General features: G+C 36.2%; 1 protein-coding gene and 1 long non-coding RNA gene across 6 annotated transcripts in view; one reads left to right on the plus strand and one right to left on the minus strand.

The window, feature by feature from the left end:
- The window catches only part of LOC103704782 (ABC transporter G family member 45-like), a 79,542-nt gene that overhangs the window by 24,345 nt on the left and 32,080 nt on the right, over nt 1-23,117 (plus strand). Inside the window, exons 8-16 of the mRNA XM_008788216.4 lie at nt 3,566-3,656; nt 12,144-12,445; nt 14,101-14,699; nt 14,802-14,962; nt 15,085-15,188; nt 16,729-16,894; nt 17,004-17,173; nt 17,280-17,612; nt 17,811-18,101. Coding sequence (XP_008786438.3) covers nt 3,566-3,656; nt 12,144-12,445; nt 14,101-14,699; nt 14,802-14,962; nt 15,085-15,188; nt 16,729-16,894; nt 17,004-17,173; nt 17,280-17,612; nt 17,811-18,101 — 2,217 coding nt within the window. The remainder of the gene's footprint in view (nt 1-3,565; nt 3,657-12,143; nt 12,446-14,100; nt 14,700-14,801; nt 14,963-15,084; nt 15,189-16,728; nt 16,895-17,003; nt 17,174-17,279; nt 17,613-17,810; nt 18,102-23,117) is intronic.
- LOC113462576 overlaps nt 10,363-23,117 on the minus strand; it is a 47,741-nt gene continuing 34,986 nt past the window's right edge. For 3 of the 5 annotated variants that reach the window (XR_003385210.2, XR_003385212.2, XR_003385211.2), the window contains 2 exons: nt 15,551-15,610; nt 14,106-14,215 (listed from right to left, as the gene is read on the minus strand). This is a non-coding gene — a long non-coding RNA (uncharacterized LOC113462576). Of the gene's footprint in view, nt 11,656-14,105; nt 14,216-15,550; nt 15,611-17,877; nt 17,995-23,117 lie in introns of those variants that run through there. The other 2 variants (XR_003385213.2, XR_005507847.1) reach the window with 2 other exon arrangements.

Here is a 23,117-nt window from a genome sequence, read left to right on the forward strand (position 1 = left end):
TTTTCTGCATCATTTAATACTATCCACAAATAATGTACAGTAGGATACATCTTTATAAATATTAATAGTAAATTCATCCGCAATTAGAGCAAGAAGATATAAATTAAATGTTGATCGTTGATGAAAGCAAGAGAAGAATTTTTATTAGACATAAACAAAAAAAGAGATCTTGGGCTGCGCTTGGAGCTTGTACACTGTGCTTTAATCGTGCAGAAACAGCTGATTATCTATTCCTTAGATGTTCTATACTAAAAAGATTTGGGAGCATTTAAAAAGGAAATGGTAAGTTTGGGCGGGTTCATTTTCATCCTTTTAGAAGGAGAGAAAAAATCAACAAAAGAGAATTGGTGGCAGTATTTTGAAAATGTAATTGGTACATGATTCTCTATATCGATTCGTATTGTCCTATATTTGGGGTATCATACCATACTAGTATCGTATTGTGATTGAACACAATATAGAGGATGAAGCAACTTGAACTTTGTGGACTGATTAATTCAGTCCAACTTTGTAGTACACCAACTTGTACCATCTAATAGTGTTGTCGTGCCCCCAATCCGAGATTGAAAGCCGAGAATCGCGACAACCACTGCATACTCATGGAAAACTCTCTCCACAAGTATACACGGCATTCCAACATGATATCAAATGCATCACAGTGGAGATAATTTAAATAACTAAAAGCCATAATTCAATTAATTAACAAATCCAACTATCAAATAAAATTTAAATCTTACATAATTCAAACCTCAGACAATAACCCTAAAAAGATTATAATAAGACTAAATCCAAACTATATAAATATTGTTGAATCTCACTTCTAGTCTCATTCTCATAATAGGGCCTACATCTAGAATTAAGTATCTAAATTTGTAAAGAAAAAAGAATAATAAGATCGACAGCCTAGTAAGTAATGAATATCCTAACTAGATAATTTATGTAATAACATAAGATACAATAGTAAATACAAATTACCACGAATCAATATAAAGATAACCAATTCTATTTCCAAACACAAATTCATTAAATCCCATATCTTTCAAATATCCATATACATAATTATAAATCCAATTTGAAACAAATTATATTTAAATCAATAACCTATAACTCTGGTCATACTTATACCCTATGGCTAGGCCAAAAATAAAACCGCACTTATACTCTATGAAGTGAGTTGAAATACTATGCTTGTACCATGTGGAGAGGACTAGAATACTACATTTATATATTGTGGCGGAGCTAAAAGCAAAATCGAAAAGCTCAATAATAGTCAGAGTGTCAATGCATTAACTTCCAATTGGTAGGATCCAGTACATAGTCAAGTTGAGAGTTCAAATATGATATATATCCAAATTCTTTTTACAAAATAACATATATAGCATAATCCAATCAAAATATGCATATCTAAAATAAAATCAGTAAATAATATAACAATAGTTTGAAAAATATTACTCCTAATTATATATCTATTTTTCATTTAAAACACTATCTCATAAAATTCATAAATTACATAAAATTTGATTAACAATTTATTTTATATAAAAATAGTATTATATAAATAAAAAATCTAGAAAAAGCAGTTCATTACTTACCTTACACGAATAATGAACAAACAACCAACTAATCCTAAAATCCTCCTTCAGAACCTAATATCCGAATTTTTAAAATTCAAATATGATTAATTTGAGATTAAAAATTTTAAGTTCCAAGACCCTCATAGGGCTGACTAAGTAGGAGTGCCCGATATCCTAATTGGTCCGATCAAGATGATTTCATCTGATCATGATTGAGTATAGATGGTTCAACAGAAGTTAGGGTTGACTAAATCTAATAGTTTCCTGCAAGGGCAAAGGTGGGGCTTGCACACTGCCTAGTAGCTAAAAGATTAGGACCCCCTTCACCAAAGTCAATCCAAAATCACTAAGAAGAGTGCTTTATTGGATCCAACAATCTTAGCGAGAGCAGAGAGAGAGTCATGTAGCGAAAAACATGAGAGAATGGGAAGAGAAAAAAAGAGAGAACAAGTTTCTTTCTTTGACCAGGGAAGAGGAATGAAGAGGGTGGCTATGGGTAATGCCTCGGGGTCAAGCAACCCACAGTTGGCCAATAGGCGGCCAAAGACTAGAAGCAATAGGCAGTCGGTGACGCTAAAATTGGTCAAAAATAGCATTTTCAAACCTCTTAAATTATGAAAATCAAAGCATCCCGGCGACTAGAGCTCCGGCCATGGCTTCCAGCCACCATGATGGGCTGAAGGACCTTGACAATGAGCATCGGCGGCAGGACTAGCCGGAAAGAAGAAAAAAACGTCGATCTACTGAAACACGGGAAACAAAGCATCTCCTTTTTCACCAAAAATGCGGCGATCACTGCTTAGAATTGGGCTTCCAGAGATCACAGAAGAGGAGAGAAAAGTTAAACAAATGTTGTCAGGTTTTTATCTAGCTTCTAACGATGATTGGCAGTGGCAATGGTGTTGGTAGCTATCGGCATTCAGAGAAAAAATCCGAAGAAATACTCTAGCAGTGGCTGGATCTCCATAGGGTAGATAGGGTAATGGGAGGAGCTATAAATAGAGCTTGGTTCGCAACCGGTATCCGGCCCGGAGTTCAATTCCATCCGACGAACTCGAGAGAAAGAAGGGTCCCATCGAGAGTCTTTTTCTCGCTCCGCACGTGCTAAGCGCATGCCAATTTTTTTTCCTCGTGGGCCAACTATCAAATCTGGGCCCGCCAAATGGACCAGTTCCAATTCTTTTGTTGGGTATTACAAATATATTACACCTTGATCAGGGATAAGCAAGAGGTCTCCCTTGACCCTATAGTGTTATAGTGTTGTACCGTACTATACTAAGTACCATACCAATAAGGTACAGTATAGAATTTGGTACTAGTATAATGAACCTTGATTTGGTGGAAGATATGGAAGGGTGGGAACTCAAGAATGTTTAGATTTTGTGCCAAAGCCCATATTTTACCTTTGAAGGAAGCCTCTAGTCTTTGAAGTCAATGGTCCTTTGAAATTGTGTTGATCTAAACCATTTTCAAGGCCTTATAGTATGCAAGCTTCTCTTGTTACATGTCATGAGCTTAATGAAATGTTGATGGATTTATTACCCATCTTTTTCTCAACAAAAGAATAAACAAAAATATATCATTAACATTTGAGATCAAATGAAAATCCAGTATTTCAAAAATTAAATTACCAAATGAAAAGGAGTGAAATTGCATCTGATATGTTGATAATAATGTATTATATTGAATTTTTAGAATTCAAAATATGCAACTTCTGCATCGATATGTTATTGCTGCTCATATTCTCATTTGCAAGTTATTGCACACGTTTAATTGTTGGTTGAAGAATACAATTGCATACAACATTTATATACAAACTTTGTTGTGCCATTACTGGAGTTGTCAGCGCATGACTTAAATCTATCAAAAGATCAAGCATAATTTATAAAAGAAGAAATTTCTTTTGTTTTTTTTTCACTACTATTAGAATGCGAGATGGTTTCAAACTTCGATGTCTCTAACAAATTTTCTTATGCATTATGGTCTCCCAGATGCTCGGCTTGAATGAATGTGCAGATACAATAATAGGTGATGAGATGAGAAGGGGAATATCTGGGGGTCAAAAAAAGAGAGTTACCATCGGTATGGCATAAATTAAATTACCTTTGCCAATCTAAGTTTATGGTTACAAGGATCTCTTCGTACTCTCGTATTTCTTGTTGAAAATTTGATAGTACTAACTAAACATTATGGCCTAATTAATTCCATCTAGTACATATATGAATAATTACAAGGCATTGATCGCAGGTATTCTATACTTCATAGCTTCATGATATAAGAACATGTGCTTACTATTGGCAAGTTTCATGTTGTGGGGCTAAGAACAATTGTCAACACATCACAATAATTACTTTATTGATGTAGTATACAGGTTCCTACTCTTCAATAATTTTGTGAAAACAATCTTATTTCATCCTTATTAGCTACAACTTGAGCACTCAAAATGGTCTTTAAGAATTTCATTGGATTGATGGACGCGGACCACTCCCCTTGAGCATGCCAAGAAAATTTCCAAAAAATGCATTACTAGTTTCGTTGCATCACAATGTTTACAGTTTCTGCTCCCAAGATTCCAGTTTGAGTGAAGCTCTTCAGTTTGATCATGTTTTAAATCCTTATCCATCCATCCATCAGCTTGGACCATTTTGTTCCATCCAATTCCAGCCAATATAAATCCCCATCATAAATCCATCCATCCATCCAAGAAAACATGATCAAATTTATATTGTACAATCCACTTATGTTAACTGTGAGAAAGTCCTCGTCCTCCCCAGCTACCATCAACAAATCAAGAAAAGTTTGCTTGTTTGTACCTCCAACTTGTAGAAGGATTTGGTTTTTAGGTTGAGTATGCAATGGGGGAAACTGAATTAAAGGAAAACAAAGAAAGACAGAGTGCGAATGGGACTCCCCAGTTTTTTTCCTTCAGTGCTCATATCTAAACATAAGTTCTCTCATCTCTTCACCTCCTCCCATTCCCATCATTTAGTTTCAACAATTCACCTATTTCTCCCAAACACCAGTATATTTAGAATGAAAATTTTTGGAGTAAACAACAGTCACATTTTGCAAATGTTATTCAGAGAAAGAGGCATGTTTTTGGATTATAACATCATGAATGGCCAAATACATCTGTCATGATGCCTGTCTTATAAGGAATCAGAAACTAAACATCTTGCCTTTCTTTATATATGCATGTAGAATTAGAATATCATGAAATGAAATGTCTTTTATAAGTCATCAAAATAAACAGTTCATAACCAACAACCTGTCATGAGGCCGCTTCTAGAGGCTATAAGTTTGGAAATGTGGTCTGATTCGTATTGCGTTAGTTTTTGATTTATTTGGTATAATTACAGTTGTTTCTAATTCTTTACCCTAGACTTTCCCTTTCTCTTATTTCTGGGTTACATTAAATAAACTGAAACAGGGTGTAGTCTCATTGTTTTTCTAATGAAAAGGTGTTCATAAGTTATTGCTATTTTCTTGTAGTCATTATATTTTGCTCATGTTATATTACTATAGCAATTCTGAGGAACCTTTCCAAGCATCATCCAATAAAAGAAATAGGAAACAAGTTGATTTTCTAAAACATATCATAATCTAATTGAAGGATGGTTGACCAGTTTCATAACATCACTAATATACTCAAATACTGATACTAGTCAAACATTTCTAAGCTACATATAGAATACTTGTTATATGTATTACTTTTCTGAAATTTTTTAAAAAACATGAGAGACTTCTTCGATATCATATTTTCCCTTTGAATCCAGGGATGCAGGGAAATGTTTTAATTTTAAATTTTCTTTGATGAATTTAAAGTTTTTAATGATAAATAGCTAGCATTGGAGAATGTAATGTTGTCACATTGATGTTATGGGATGGAGTATATCGCTAACGGTCTATTGCTTTGAATGACCATTAAATATGAAGTCTGTGGATATAAATGCTATTGTATAAAGTATGGACATGCTATTTTGTTAATCTATTATACTTTATTATATGTAAACATATATATATTATCTTCGTTAGTCTTATCATATTCTACTATTTCAAGATTTGCCTATTGGCATGTCAGGATCATGTCGTATATGTGTCCCATATTCATATCCAAACTTTATAGGTTCAAATTCATTCAGTAAATATAAGAGCAGCTCAAGTAATAGCTGAAACCAATGAGCCTTGCCTCTAGCCAGTGAGAATAGTAAAATTGTTTTTTTCTTTTTATATTAGGAAGGAATAACTTTTCAATGGTGATGCTAACAGCAGCATATGTTTTGGACCATGTAATTTAAGCAAGCTTGTTTGTTGGAAAATGGAACAAAAGGTGGGGGAACCGGGCATACCAACCAGTGAACCTGACCAAGAGATATCAGTGGGTTGGAACAAATGGTCATGGAAAAGGTATGAAGAATGGCACCAAATAATGGGAGAAATTATCTTGTACTAGAATCTAGGAGGACAAAGAAGTGGAGAAAGAAGCAACTTTGCATTTATAAAACATTAGGCTTGACTTTATCAAGGCCAAGATGGTTAATTTTGGCCTTACTTTGAGACAATAAAGGCAGGACTTGAAACTGACAGGTTATCATGAGAAGGTTATAGCTAATGGAAGGGAGCATCTTACATAAGCAAAAAATAAGTTAGTAACTCTGTTTTCCTTTTTTTTGTTCTTTTTTCTTCAGTATAATCTTTTGGGAGGATTGGAATGGGTGGGATATGCCATCAGGCAATATGTATTTACTTGAACATGAATTGTTGTATATGCAAAAAGATTTCCAATAATTCTAAAAGTTAACTACCAGTAGTTGTCAAAATTGATAATATAATAAGAGGTTAAAAATGTGGAGTACGGATGCTAATCATTACTTAGGATATCTTTGTGTATCATGTCTTTTTATTTAGTACATTTTCCTATGTAACGTGTCTTCTATATGAAGTAAATACCAAAGAAAATCTATTACAAATGATAATGTAATCTCATTACTTGCAAAGCATGAATTATGGATTTAATTTGTAACCTACAAAGACAAATCAAACTTGTAACATTTACATATTCACTTAGGTCAATAAGAAAGGATTTGATTGCCAAAATCCTACTAGAAATCAAACTTCCAATATGATCAAATTGGAGATAGCTCCATTCAACATGCATATGATTAGAAATATCAGTAAGAATACAGTGGATATAACATAATAAATGAATGTGCATCACCTCAAATGATGCTTATGTGTTGCCCCAAATAATGCTTTCTATTAGTTAGTTTTAGAATGTATAGTTTACTTCATATCATTATTACCATCCATAGTGCACTTTTCAAAGGATGTAAGTTTGTGAACTTTGTGCCATCCCCTTCAAGCAAATTATTAGTTCCCTTGCCAGTTGAGAAGTCATTTGGTCCAGGAGTCACTTTTAAAGTTCTTGACGATCATGATCTATTTGCTCTCTACCAAGTCATTGATGAAGCTAACTTTGAAAAAATTTCTAATGCCAAAACTTCAAAGGAGTCATGGAAAATTCTCAAGAATGCTTGTAGGGGTATTGACAAAGTTATGAAAGTGAGGCTCCAAATTTTGAGAAGAGAAGTTGAAGAGTTGAGCATGAATGAGTTAGAGTCCGTTTCGGATTATTTTTCAAGAGCATTGTCAATTGTGAATGAAATGAAAAGAAATGGTGAGGAGACTGATGATGTTAGGATGATGGAGAAAATTTTGTGTTCTTTGACTCCAAAATTTGAGCATGTGGTGATAGTCATTGAAGAGACAAAAGACTTGAGCATCATGACAATTGATCAATTGATAGGAATACTACAAGTTCATGAGCATAGATTGAGCAAGAAGTCTTCTAGTTCTTTAGAACAAGCTCTCCAATCCAAGCTCTCTTTGCAAGATGTCAAGGAAGAATTCCATATTGCTAGTACTCAAAGAGGCCGAGGTAGAAGCTATGAGAACCGAGGAAGAAGTTATAGAGGCCATGGAAGAGGTTATGGAAACCAAGGAAGAGGATTTAGTAATCAAGAAAGAAATTTCGATTATAGAGGAAGACGTGGAAGACATGGTGGAAGAAGTCTGTTATCATTCCCTCCAAGAGGAAGGTCAAGAGGCATTTCAATCATCAATCCAATCAACAAAGCTTTGACAAGAGAAATGTGCAATGCTTCAATTGTCACAAGTACGGGCACTATAGCAATGAATGTTAGGCAAAGCAAGGCAATGAAGTTAGGGAGCAAGCTAATATCATTGAGAAAGAGAGTATTGATGGGGCGACTTCTACTTTATTGTTGGCTCATGTTGACAATGAGAAGAATGAAAGCAATGCATGGTATCTTGATACCGGCACAAGCAACCACATGACGGGAAAGAAGGAATTATTTCTTGATTTGGATGAAAGTATGCAAGGCTGATTATCACTGAAAGCTCTTTACTATTCCTTTCTCCAAAGCCACCTCTCAAACACCACTTTCAAAATGTTTATCTACATTATAAGATCATATCGATTTTTTTAAATATATATTAGCTCACATGAATAGTTAATTGTAGCCACTTTATTACTTCGTTATAAAGGAATTTAGATTTATGCCTGAAAGATCAACAATGGCGGTTCTCTTTTTTGCTTAGAGAATTGATAGAACAATGGTGATTCCAAGAGGTTGCTTGGAACATCTCCTGTATATAGTCAATAAATAAAAAAATCCTAATATATCTCATGCATGCACCTCTAGGGAAATTTAAAGGAGCATTACAGATCTTGGAATATGTGGTAACATTAAGTCAACACTCTCAGACACCATCAGTTCCTCCAAGTTCAGTGGTAACTTTAACATCCTCTAACTTCTATGACAGTTTGCATAAAAAAAATGTAAAGGTTCATGTTTATTTTGATATTAGTAAAGAAGAAGGCTAAACATTAATATTTACAACTTAAAATGAATAGTTAAAATATTTATGGATAAGGCATCTCTATTCCAATTTTGTCAAATTAACTCCATGGGCATCGACTTCAAGATGTTGATAGGGTGTATGTTTGGTTTGGTGCTGATCTTGGTGTTGTGATAAGGACCCAAGCTCTGCAAGATACTAGCTTTGAAGATGCAGTTGGAGTTTTGGGTGGTTGTTATGGTTGGAGGGAAAATGCTTGCGAGAAGTGTTGATCAAAGAAGAGGACATAGAGGCTTAAGAGTGATGAGTCTTGGAAGCTGGAATTGGAAGTTGACTACTCTGGTTTGCCAAAATGAAGGGGCTCCTATTCAACTCTAGATAAGGAGTGTGGTTCTTATCATACCTATGTGAAGGTTCTTTCATTGATCTGGTTATCTTATTTCTCCAGGGAATTTCCACATTATTGGTGGTCGACAATGTTGCCTATTTTAAGTTCAGGTTTTGATGATGTTTCTATTCTTTTAGTCCTTGTTGCTGTTGATCTTAAGCTTTGGTGTCCTTGGTTCTCTTCTTTTGTATTATCTCTGCTGGAGATTTGATATGGTGTTTTTTCTTTCCATCTTAGATGTGGCTTGGTAGTGGTGAAAACCATCAAAAGTTATGGATTTTATGTGATGTTTTAGGGGCATTTTCTTGGATTCCCTCTTTCTTTTCTTGAATTTGGACAGTCATTAGTTGTACCTTTGAATTCCTATTTATGAGCAGGTAAGGGTCTGCCAAACTCCCATATCCTAACATGAATTTCTATTAAGGAAGAAAAGATTAACTTCATCACCTACTGCTTTGATTAACCCTAGAAAATACGCTCAATTGCTAACAATTACTAACATAATTATCTGAATACAGTATATTGGAATATCCCTACATCATGCCTCACCAAGATTATAAGTATTCAAAACACTTCCAACTAGCCACCACAATATAAATTGTACTTCCTAACAATTGGGAGCCCTTTTAGGTTCAAATCTTCCAATTTGTTATATATATATATATATATATATATAATATTATTAATCTACCACATGTTGTTCTGATGAAATGATAATGAAAAAAACAAAGTAGTTACATTTGTTCCTTCACATAATAACACGTGTTCCAATTCACTGTAGCACTGCATTTTGTGAAGAGTAGACCTTTAAAAACTGTTAATTGTAACACATTGACTTGCTGTTAATACTCCATTTTCCATATCAACTAATTGATTTGCTGTTAATACTCCATTTTCCCATATCAGTATCGTTATTAACAACCAATATGTTAAAATAAGAAGGTGGAACCATCCCAAACCGTCCGGGTTAGAGCGTACTAAGTCGTACCGGCAGCAGATCGGATGGTTCTAGCAATAAAATTGAGAAACCGATGGAGGGGGAGAGGGAGAAAGAAAGAAGAAAAAGAGCAAGAGAGGGGGGAGGGAGGGAGAGGGAGGGTGGTGAATGGCCGGCAAAGGCTCCCTCTCCAATTCTCCTATTTCATTTGAAACAAGAACCCGGAAGAGGGGCCCTTTTTTATTTTCGAAACTTTTAAGTAAAGTTGGCAAACCCGTTTCCGACTTTACTTAATTTTTTCAAAATAAAAAAAAGCTTTTTATTTTAAAAAAATAAGTGAAGCCTGCAAGAGGGTTGCCGACTTCACTTAAAATTTTCTAACGTAAAAAGAGGCCCCCTCCAGGACCCCTATTTCGAACAAAATATGGGAACTAGAGGCGGATCCCCTCTTGAGCCCCTCAATGCGGCTTTCCAGCCCTCTATCGGCCTCCGTCGAATGTCCACCACCTTCCTCCTTCCCTCTCTTCCTCTCCTTCTCTTTTCCTCTCTTCCAATCTCCCTCTCTCCCACCCTCTCTACCATATCAGGACGTGCTTCGCCGGCCTCCACCAATCTTTCCTTCTCCCTCCCTCCCCCTCTCCCTCTCTTTTTTCTCTCTCTCGTTCTCCCTCTCCCCCGCCCTCTCTATTGTGTCAGAACGGGCCTAACAGAGAACAACGTGAGAGCAATACCGAATCATGTCGTCGAGCAACCACAACGACTCTTATGTTAAATACTTAAGTTATCAACAATCTTCACTCCACATATCTTGAACATTTGGCCCCTTCAATCTCCTCACTGTTGCAGAATACAGATTCTATTTGATTCTCTCTACATATCTCTGAACTGTGTCTTACGCACTAGTTGGATCATAACAACAAATTTAACAATATGATGTAAATTAGATCTAGCTTTATATCAGTACTGTCTCCCTACTTCATGACTCATTTTATGCTCCATGAGCTCTCTGCTGTGGCATGACTAAAGCATCATTTACTTATGCCCATGAAGACTATACTAATACTACTCCAATAAGAACTACACCTAGAGCCCTAGCTTCCTCTTATATGAACTCAGCTTTATGCTCCAGCACATTTACTTTCCTAAGTCACTAATTACAAAATTTAATTAGATAGTTTAAATTCCAAATATGAGCTATATCATATTTTACCAAATAAGGATAATGTATTTTAATGTATTTTACCGCTGGGAAATTCCAAATAAGGATAAAAAGATCATTACAAAATAATGCTGAATAATTAAATATGAGCTATATCATGGCCTCCTCCAGTCCATTATCTATCCATCTTAATTAACACAAAATTGATTAACAACATATATTACTCAATCATAACAAATAACTTAAGATAGATCCAATTAAACAGCTAGATGCTGCTGTTATTCCCCTATAATTGATGCATGATAGAGACACGAAGTTCCATCAACAAGTTTTAATTGTTCAAATCAGTACATGCTTAGGAATTTACAACAAACAACATTATGTTGCTAATTAAAAAACACTGATAATCAGCATAAGAGAATCTATGTTTTATACTGTCTGTAAGTCACTACTGTGATTTAAATTTCTGCAATATCTCTATAGCTCAAGTTTTAGGAGACGTGTTACATTTTGTATATGCTGAACCAATATCTGTAATATGAAATATGATTTTTTTTCATAACATATTCACCTCATAATTTGCATGAAGCACTTGTTGTCACCTTGAAACAAATTATACACGAAGAACACCTAAATGCATGCTTTTGCATCAATCTGTTGGATGAAGATAGAATATACTATATCCCAAGGCCAGAAGCATTACACAACACTACCACTGTAAGCATCAGTAAGGACAAAAACATACTAAAATTACAAATTAATAAATGAACATAAATTTTCTCATAGATAGTAATAAAAGTGTTTATATTATGTATCTAGAATGGAAGATCATCCACAGCAGAGAGCTTTAGACTATTACCATGGAATACCATAATTTTATTCTGCAGTTTAACATGAAATGTAACAGCTGCATGCTTTAAGGTGATTCTGAACTCAATTTACTATTCCAAAGCCCAATGTATTAGAATACAACAAATTGAAAAGGTCATTTTGATTTTTTTAATGTTTTATCTAGAAATATTATTATTAAGAGAAGACCTCAAGAAATATCTAAAAAAGAATGAATATGATTTGATGAAGCTTAATTAGTTAATGAATGAAATTGTTATCATAAAAAAAAATTGTAAGATAAGCTTATAAGACTATACTAAATGGAAGACAATTTGTTATGATGATAATTTAATTTATGATGCTATGTCGTAGGAGAAATGCTAGTAGGGTTAGCACGGAGCTTTTTCATGGATGACATTTCAACTGGGCTTGATAGCTCCACTACCTTTGAGATTGTCAAATTTCTACGGCAGCTAACACATTTTATGGAGCTCACAATGGTTATATCATTGCTTCAACCACCTTTAGAGACATATGAGCTTTTTGATGACATCATCCTTTTATGTGAGGGTCAAATTGCTTATCAAGGACCACGAGAAAATGTTCTTGAATTTTTTGAAACTATGGGATTCAAATGCCCGGAAAGAAAGAACACTGCAGATTTCCTTCAAGAGGTATGCAATACCTGCTTCCTTTCCTTCTATGATCAAGTTGCATGGACTTTTTAATTTTCTATCTTTTTCATACAACAAGAACATGATATCAAGAAAGGATCTTAGAAATTGAATAACACATTGACTGATTCAGCCAAAAGTTGAACAAGATCTTTTATACTTGTTATAAACATATGATTTGCATAGAAAGAATAAAACAATTCAATGTAATTTTCTGGAAAAATAATATGTTTCAACTAGGAGCCACACAAAATGTCGAAAACTTCACGTACGTAGGAATTGGAATATGTAAATAATAGTGCCTTGTGACAAAACTAAATTGACAGAGATAGATATATATTGTTGTGGAACTGCATATTGTTGCTTAGCGGGAGTTAAAGATTGTCTAGTGTAGAGGCGAGGGATTGAATATGAGAACCTTGTAATGATTGTTATGTGATGTGGGCTAGGTTGGAACAACTTAGGGGGGATGGACTTTGAATTTTGTCATCAGGAAGGTGCTTCAAGGAACGGATAAAAGGCTTCCAGGTATGATGAGTATGTTGCATGATTATAGTGAATTTATTAGGAGTGCTACCCAGGCTGGGTTGTCCTGAGCCCCATCCAACACAACCCATAGCATGTGCTGATTTGGGCATCATATGCTTGTGTTGGCCTTGGATTGCAAAATGTCAAACAAATTTCAGATTACAAGTCAGAATTTGGTTTGAATCGAAAGCTTGGGTAACCCACTCCAACCTAAAACCATCTCAAATTACTACAGTAAGGAGGATGACAGGATTTGAACCTGTGACATTTTGTCAAATCTGATGCAACATAAACCTAACCCCTGGTTTTCTAGGGCTCCAAATTTTGTTCAACTAAAACTAAATTATGTTTGTACAGTAAATATCTAAACACAGCTCAAACCCTTCCTTAAGTAACTGAATGACCAAGCTTAATCCAACCTAACTCAGATTGCATTTGGTTTGAAAAAGTTTGGAGTTGGGTTTGGATTGTTGGGTCCGTTGTTATGTTAGGCCAGGTTTTGGTTGGGTCTTGATGGGTTTGGCTTTGGTTAGCATTTTGACCAACCTAACAATCCAAACAAGATGCATACTTAGAATATATGAACCACCTGAAGGAAGATCTGGTTGACCTACTGAAAATCTCATGATGCTGAAGCTTAGATAAGATGGCTTCGTGCTGCTTGGTGAGAAAAGAAGATAGGAAAAGGTTTCATGAATATAAATAAATAAATAAAAGAAATGTTTCCACCCTGGAAAAAATATAGGGAGATATCAACAGCAAGACATAATTTCTTGTAGTTGCAGGCCATCAAATTATGAAGTATGGAGTTCAAATTTAAAATCATTTTGCTATGTAGTTAGGAACCAACACTCTAGTGGATTAATAAAGTGGTTGTGCAAAAGGAAGGTGAAAAAACAAAGGATAAAATGAAGGTATAAACTATATAAAGTGATTCTTTTTTATAAATTTTTGATAATAACACATTTTATTGGAAAATAGAAACTCCAGAATTTTTATACATATAAAATAATATTTTGAAGTACAATTCATGAAAAATATAAGTCAGGAGCCATTCATTCATTGTTTTGTCAACAGACCATTCTCACCACAACAATGCATAATGAGTGCAATCTTACCTAAAACAGGTAACTTCAGAGATGGATCAGGCACAATATTGGGTGGGTAACCAAAACAAATATCAGTACATACCCATCCAAAAATTTGCAGATTCCTTCAATTCTTTTCGTGTCAGCCGGCTTCCTGCCAATGAGTTCCACCAGACACATGGTCAAACAGAGAATGATCAAATGCTCAGATTAGAAGAGAGATACAAAATCTCCAAGTGGAAGCTATTCAAAGCATGCTTCTCAAGAGAAATGCTATTGATGAAAAGGAATTCCCCAGTTCACATATTCATCGCCATACAGATAGGACTGTTGGCTGTTGTGACTATGACAGTTTTTTTCCGAACAGAAATGAATCATCACTCAATAGCTGATGGGAACCGGTATATGGGAGCAGTATTTAGTGGAGTTGTGATAGTCATGTTCAATGGCATGACGGAATTGACAATAATGATAAGGAGGCTTCCCATTTTTTACAAGCAAAGGGCACAATTATATTTGCCAGGATGGGCTCTCCTTTCTTCAATAACAGTCCTCAGCCTTCCCATATCATTCCTTGAAACAGGTTTATGGACATGTTTAACATACTATGTAATTGGGTTTGCACCTTCAGCAATTAGGTATCAGTAGCTATTCAATCCCATTCTCTACACTTAATACACTTAATGTGGAAGAATTTGATCCAAGGATGCTTTCATAAATCTTGTGTCTTGTTGTGATAGGTTTTTTCAGCAGTTCCTAGCATTTTTCTGTGTGCATCAGATGTCATTGGGCCTTTTCCGTTTTATTGCCGTTATTGGAAGAACACAAATCATGGCCAACACGCTGGGAACTGCTACTCTTATAGCAGTCTATATACTAGGGGGATTTGTCATATCAAAAGGTTAGACACTTAGATTAGATATGCTTTCACATATTTTGCATTCCTTGTATGGATGAGAAGTTCTGTTTTCTATTTTATTTTCTTTACATTTATATTGACTCTGTATACTTTGATCTCATCAGATGATATCCAGCCATGGTTGATCTGGGGTTATTGGCTTTCTCCTATGACATACGCTCAGAATGCAGTAGCCATCAATGAATTTCTTGACAAAAGATGGAGCAGGGTAAGCATCATCTTCTCCGTGTAATCAGAAATGTTGTCATGGCATTTCACATAATTACCATATGTTCAATAAGTAAAACCTTTTTTTTGAGAAAATGATGGGATTTACCCATCAATTCATTTCACAAGATGATGAAATGAAAAGCACACAGCATTGAAACAAAGCAATGATCAGAACTGTTAATTGTCGATAAACAAAGTTATGAGACCGAGAAGATGATTGTGTACCTCTCTAATGAATAAACTTTTTCAGGGTCACTAGAAAAAGACTATTCGGAGTGCCAATAAATATGTGAAATCAACTAAATAACATTTGATAAAAAGTAACTTTTAATATTTTAAGTATCAATGATAGTAGCTAACCACTTGCTGGAACGGTACATGCTCTGCATTGCCATGCAGTGCCAGAAGGTATGTTGCACACTGCAAAACAAACAAACAAAAAAAATCATCTTTTACAGTTAAAAATTAAATTAAAAAAAAGTTAAATAGGTGCTGTGCTGGCTTATGCTGGGTGCTGGTAGTAGCACCACATACTAGCTGGCATTTCTGACTGTTCAAACTATGGTGGGAACCTTATAGCTGAAGATATATCAAATTGCCAGCTGATAAAAGACCATAAATCTCTCTGGGGTTTCAAGCTTTTAAGTGCCCCACGAATCAAGGTGCCAATTGGATAAGTTGGGAAAGTCAGTTATGATAAAACAAGAGACCTAGGTTTGAACTCAACCACATTCTCATTTTCAGCTGGACTTCCGCCCATCTTATTTGAATAAAACTACTAACTGTTAAGTTGGCTCTGCTCATGGTTTAAGTTACTTCATTAAGAAGTACCTAAGATGGCCCTTTCACATATACAACATAGTCCCAGAACCATTCCAAAACAGCAAAGTAAACAATTTGCCATCTAGTAATCATAATTAATATCAACTTTAAAAGCATAAAGATCAGGTATTTCCTCAGATCCAAGAAAGTACTTGAAATATGGAGCTTCGTAACTCAGAAAAAGAAGAGAACATAGCGACAGAATGCTGGACTCAGAAACTTTGGAGATGGGACATAATATTATAGTTCCAATGCCCGTAAAACTTGGTGGGAAATAAGCTTATTGCCTCAACACTCAAACCTCTCCTGTAACCCCACCTAACACCTCAGGTTTCTTTTCCACAGATCCCATTTGATGTAGATATCATTACAAATAAGACCAAGGGACCAAAATGATCCAAAATCTGTCCCAAATAAGATCTGATCAGAACTGGAAAGCCAGTATGATGAAAACACCCATCGTCTGGACATACAATTAAGATACCCCACATAACTCTGGCCCTTACAATAGCATTTTACAAGTAGTTATGTATTTACAATTATTATTTTGCATTACTAGTCTTCAAAAAACCATGCCTCCCCCCGCCTAAATCTTAATAAATTTGGAGGGGTGATGAACGCATCAACTGAGACTTACATTAGACTTTGTTTTGTAATGCTAAAGCTGATTGTGTCTTCTCTGAGCAAGAAATTGATATAGTTCTATTACATTTCAGAAAGCTGACAATGGACCCAACAACACATATACAATTGGCAAGGCCATTCTGCAATCAAGAGGGATGCTATCAGAGTGGCATTGGTTCTGGTATTGTGTGGGAGTATTGCTTGGCTTTGTTCTTCTCTTCAACATTCTCAGCATCTTCGCTCTGGAGTACCTCAAGGGTAAAAATTCTATCCAAACTTTACAATTACAAGGTACATTGTATTTAATATAGAAAAAACTTTAATGACCATTACAAGATTTGTGAATTAGATAATTCATGAAATGCAGCTCCATATAAAAGTCATGCCATCACATCTGTTGGGGCTAAGGATGTTAAGAAGACAGCCAAAAATGACAAGCAAGGAGATGAAAAGACATGCCACTATGGGCAGGCTCTACCATTTCAGCCCCTAACCCTTGCATTCAGCCATATTAGTTACTATGTCGACATGCCTAAAGTAAACTGCTAAACTTGATCTGGCAGTAACACTAGTTCTTTCCTTCAAAACCATCTAACTTGCATGATGCCTGATCATCTCATACTCATTGCTTTGTTATAATCAGAACCTGAAGAAACATGGAGTCAGGGAGAAGAGACTTCAATTGTTACGGGATGTCAGTGGAGCTTTTAGGCCTGGAGTGTTAACTGTACTAATGGGAGTGACAGGTGCTGGGAAAACTACGCTGCTAGACGTTCTGGCCGGAAGGAAAACTGCAGGGCACATTGAAGGAAGTATCAGCATATCTGGTTATCCAAAAAGGCAGAAGACCTTTGCCAGGATTTCAGGATACTGCGAACAGACAGATAATCACTCTCCTTTTCTAACAGTCTATGAATCTCTACAGTACTCTGCACGGCTCCGTCTGCCTTCCCATATTGATGCACATACAAGAACTGTAAGTTGCTTCCAAACTCTAGAGCATGACACATGCACAACTCATATACATGGTAATATTGTAGTACCACTTTCATGTAACCAACATGATACACCAGGCAAGCATGTCTACATCAGTATATATCTGTGTATGTGGTCATGTTTCTTTGATTTTAAAGTTAATTTGATATTATTTCTGACCTCTCTTTACCATCTCCAGATATTTGTAAATGAGGTTATGGACCTGGTTGAGTTAAGGCCATTCAACAATGCAATGGTGGGTTTACCAGGAACAAACAGACTTGCAGCAGAACAGAGGAAACGGTTGACCATTGCTGTCGAGTTGGTTTCTAGCCCTTCTATCATTTTCATGGATGAACCTACAACAGGGTTAGATGCTCGGTCTGCAGCAATTATCATGCGAACCGTGAGAAAAACAGTGGACACTGGGAGAACCATTGTCTGCACGATCCATCAACCAAGCATCGATATATTTGAAGCATTTGATGAGGTAGAATAATCTTGACTGCAGTTAATCTTTATGAAAATCAAAGAACAAATAATGAAAGAATATGACATTGTCAGAGTTACATGATGAAAGTGAACAGTTCGGAACCCTTCAAAGTTAAATTTAATAATTAGACTGTCAAATAGACACAAGTCAAATTCTCCTAAAATTGATGTCTGATAGGGATATGTTTGCTATGCAACTTAAATTGCTAGGATTGCATATATCTTTTAAGTAACAAGTTGGAAACAACCAACTATAATATTAAAAAGAGGGAAAATATCTCTGCATCAGAACACTAGAAAAACCGGACAGAGCTGACAGACTAAAGAAAATCTGGACCACTCGAACTTTTCTTCCCCTCAAAGCATTTTACAGCAATACCAACCACAACTTATCAAAATCAGCATTAGTTTCTGAAACGTAGAAGAAAATCTCAGAGCACGAGCAATAAATGAAATAACACATTTGTGAGGGCAATACACCCATTCAAATGAATCAGTATCAACCATAGAATGACAAAAAGCCAGCAATATTTTCTGGAAGACTGGAACTTAGTAGCGAATGTTGGAGTGCATGCAATCACTTAGATAAGACACTTGTAAGGGCAATATTCTAATAAGTATAATCTCTAGTTAATTATTGTCAAATATTACAATCAATTACAGCCCCAATGTTGGACATGAATTCACAACATCGAAATAAAATTTATTTAAATCTAAGATATATGCTATATAACAAGTATCTACCACCACCTCACTAATTCATAATATATCATAGAGGTAAAGGATAACCTAGTTCTCTTTTTTCTGCCCAGATCCCGACTCTCTTTGTCTTTGCCGACCAAAGGAGTAAGCGCCACCAAAAACAAGCAAAAGAAAAGAAAGAGAGCTAGAGCGAAGGAGAGTCTCCATTTGTGTATTGCTTAAAGAGCTCTTTTTAAGCCCAAAATACTGATAATGCAAGAAAGAACGAATAACATGATGAATATTCTAGGAATTTATTGTACGAAAGATAGGGAACTTGAGTTTGAGCAAGCAAGATGTAGATCTGACTTCATGTTCTTTATCCACTTATGGAAGTCTTAGTTTGACATCTTAAGGTTTAAAGTATTATATATATCATATGCATGACACTCACAATGTTGCAGACTTGTCATTGTAGTATAAAAATCTTTCAATGTGCGAAAGGACCACATACGATCTGCTCATAACATGCTATATTGAGTTCCTCAAGACACCACAAGGTGTAGCATTATCATTAATGATAAATCCAGGGACTCCTCGGTAACTTCCTTATATGGTTGAACTAAGCAAATTTAAATTATTTTACAGAAAAATGGGTTTCCCAAGCCTCAAACTAATTTGGTTCAAACTTACAACTTAACGAAGTCTTAATTTCAAATTAGTTGGCGTCAGCTATATGAATCATGTTCCTCCATTCCACTCCATTCAAGGCCACACTTTCTAAAAGATATACCGACATGAAGTCCTTTCTTACTAGTTCATCTCATGTGATTCTTGATATACCTCTACCCCTCTCTCCTTCTGCATGCATCGAAGCATTTATTTTTGTACTGGTGCATCTTTCGGTCTACGTTGTACATGTCCAAATCATCTATATCATCCTTCTCTCAATTTGTCCTCAATTAGCGGTACCTCTACCTTTTTATGAATGACGTTATTTTTTACACTATATTTTTCTTTATTACTACACATCTATCTCAAGATTCTCAACATTCTTATTTCAATCAAGCTCATCTTGTGTACATATTATTTTCTAACTTTCCAACATTCTGTATCATAAAATGTAGCCGTTATATGTTTGTCCTATGAAAGATTTTCTTCAACTTGGCAATTATCCTACGATCACATAATATCCCAATTGCACTTTTTCATTTTATCCACTCTGCTTTAATCCTATGGATAACATCCTCTTCCATCTTTTCTTTCTTATGAATAATCGATCCTAAATACTGTAAATGATCGCTCTTAGAAACTTCATGATCCTTAGTCTTTACTCCATCTTCATCTCTATTTCTAATTTTATTAAAAATACATTTTACGAATTCCATCTTGGTCCTATCTAACCTAAAATCCTTAGATTTTAATGCGCGTCTCCATTATTTCAACTTATGACTAACTCCAGCTTTAGTTTGATTCAGTAGTACTATATCATCCGTAAATAACATGTGCCAAGGAATATCATCCTGAATATGCCAAGTAAGTTCATCCACAACTAGCACAAAATGATAAGGGCTTAGAGTAGATCCTTGGAGTAAACCTGTTGCGATTGAAAACTCACTAATAATATTATCAGTAGTTCTCACACTAGGAGCTTCTCTATTAGTATATATCCTTAATCACATTGATATAACTAAGATAAACTCCTTTCTTTTCTAACACCCACCGTAAGACTTCTCTAAGGTTTCTATAAAAATCAATAAAATCCATATAAACATCTTGCTCTTTTTTTATATTTCTCTATTAACCTTTGAAGAAGAAAATTAGCTTTCATAGTCAATTTTCCTGGCATAAAATCAAGTTAGTTCCCTGATATTCTTTTGTCACACATCAGTATGTGCTCAATCAACCTCGTCCAAAATTTAAAAGTATGGCTCATAAGTTTAATACCATTTATAGTAGAACAATTTTGAATATCATCTTTGTTCTTATAAATTAGTATTATGGTGCTTTTCCTCTATTCATCTGACATGTTCTTAGTCTTTGGAATCTTATTAAACAAATTAGTCAACCAAATTTCTCCCACATCACCTAATTACTTCCAAACCTCAATAGGAACTCCATCGGGTAATTAATGAGTTCAAATTTTATTATTTTCTAGATATGGATTATCTAGAAAACATCAAATTAACTTATTGGTTTCAACAAATTCAAGATACTTTAATTTATTTATTGGTTGAAAATAAAAAGGTGATTTTTCAAAGAAAATGTTCGATCTAAATAGGTAATGATAATTGTGATGGACAAATGATCCATATGAATGTACATGCACTTAAGCGATTCTATGTAGAAATGAACAATGTTTAATAAAATTACTCACAAATGACAACAATTTATATTTAATATACTTCTAATCATGGTATGCAGAACTGGCCCGTACCGCCAGTACGGGCCGGTACAAACCGGTCCGGCCAGCTACCGATACCCTGGAGCCGTGGAAACTGGTACAGGCCAGTTTCATGTCGGAGACAAAGAAGACGAAGAGAAAAAGAGAGCGCAGGGAAGAGAGGGAGGGAGACCACCTTTGGCCGCCATCGGAGAGCCACAGAGGGGCGTCGGAGGCCAGTGGGAGGCGGCGGAGCCCAGCGAGGGTGAGGGAACCCGCAGGGGCGCGGCGGAGGCTGAGGCCATGGTCATGTCCCCTATTTCGAAAATCTCTATATTAAAACCGCAGCCGCGTCCCGCGGGTTCTCCCGTCCCCCGCCGGGCTCTGCCGCCCCCCACCGGCCTCCGATGCCCCTCCGCGGCTCTTTGATGGTGGCCAAAGTTGGTCTCCCTCCCTCTCTTCCCCGCGCTCTCTCTCGTTCTCTTCTTTTCAGGCTCCAACGAGGAAGAGCTTTCCGGTTTGTACTGCTCGATTTCGGTACGAACCGGAACTGTACCGGTCCGGTAGGCAATCAGTAAGCCTATCGGACCCTGGTACAGTGGACCTTGCTTCTAATCATGGTTTAAAGTCCTGGCTATACCTATCATATCGAACTAGAGTGGTAAAGAACCAGCACTCAAACGTCCTTTGATATCCAATTCTAGGCAAATTGAGCTGAACCAAGGAGACTATTTGGTATCGACCAGTACCTACCAATACCGAGCCAAAATGGTTCTTCCACCTTTTCTTTTTCTTTTCCTTTTCCATTTCACGCACTTTCTCTTCATTTTTAGTGTGAGAATGAGAGTTGGGAGGAACTTTTGCTCCACGGATTTGACAGTTTAGTTAAATTAAAGAAGAATAAAATTCCCCTGCCCCTCTCACTCGCCTTCTTCTTTAATTCTCCCGAAATCCAAGGTAGTCCAATCCTTTGCTTTTAAATGCTTTAAATGCGAAGCAAGAGAATCACTATGTTATGAGTTTATTAGTCGGAGCTCCTTCCCTATAACCACCTACCTTCACCATCTTGAATATGCTCTTCCCTGTCTCATCAACCACAACCATTATGAATCGATAGATTGGTGACTAAGACATTGACAACCACCAAGACCCAACTTCTCTTGAAAACCCTTCTTCCTCTTCGGCCCTTGCCTATCCTATCCTCTTATTTACAATAAATCCAACACTCTCTCCTTGCTCTGCTTGCCCTTCTTTCTACCACCAAAGCCCACAAGCCTTCCAATGAATTTGGGGCCATCAAGATCTCCCCTTAACTTGGATGCAAATTACTGGAAGAAGAGGCATCAATATATCACAGAAAGAGAACATACACAAGGACATTAATGGAACTTAAGGTGACACCAAGGATTGCTGAACTGTCCTGAAGCAAGCAATTTAGGGCATACCATACTAAACCGGTCAGGAATCGAGATGGTTAGGACTCTCAAAGTGGGGTAAGGGTCAAATGGTTGGAACCAGGACAAAATATTTCTTCCAGGTTTCGAGTAGTTCAAAATCAACTTTCTTGACCTAATTGACCTTTCCTTATAAATGAAGGATCGAGGCATCGAGCATCCCCTCTACAAAACAATAGTTCCCAATTCTCTCCTTCACTTCGATGCCTTATCCTTGTCGAACCCTTGCTACTCCCCTCCTTCACGTTGTTTCCACCATCGACACGTACCTTGTTGTCGACCTTGCTGTGAGTGGCACTATCCTCTCTCCCTCCGATTAACTGCCCCCCCCCCCCCCCAACTCTCTCTCAAATATTGATGGCGAGCTACGCTGGCCTCACTCTCCCTCTAATCAACCCCTTGCATCTAACCGGAGTGTGCTGTTCTTGAACCGGCCATCCTCCTCTTCCACTTGGTCTATCATCAAGGTCCAACTTAATGGGCCTCAATCTTCCTC

The sequence above is a fragment of the Phoenix dactylifera genome, unplaced genomic scaffold (genome assembly GCF_009389715.1).
Source record: "Phoenix dactylifera cultivar Barhee BC4 unplaced genomic scaffold, palm_55x_up_171113_PBpolish2nd_filt_p 000288F, whole genome shotgun sequence".
In the NCBI taxonomy this organism is placed as follows: domain Eukaryota; kingdom Viridiplantae; phylum Streptophyta; class Magnoliopsida; order Arecales; family Arecaceae; genus Phoenix; species Phoenix dactylifera.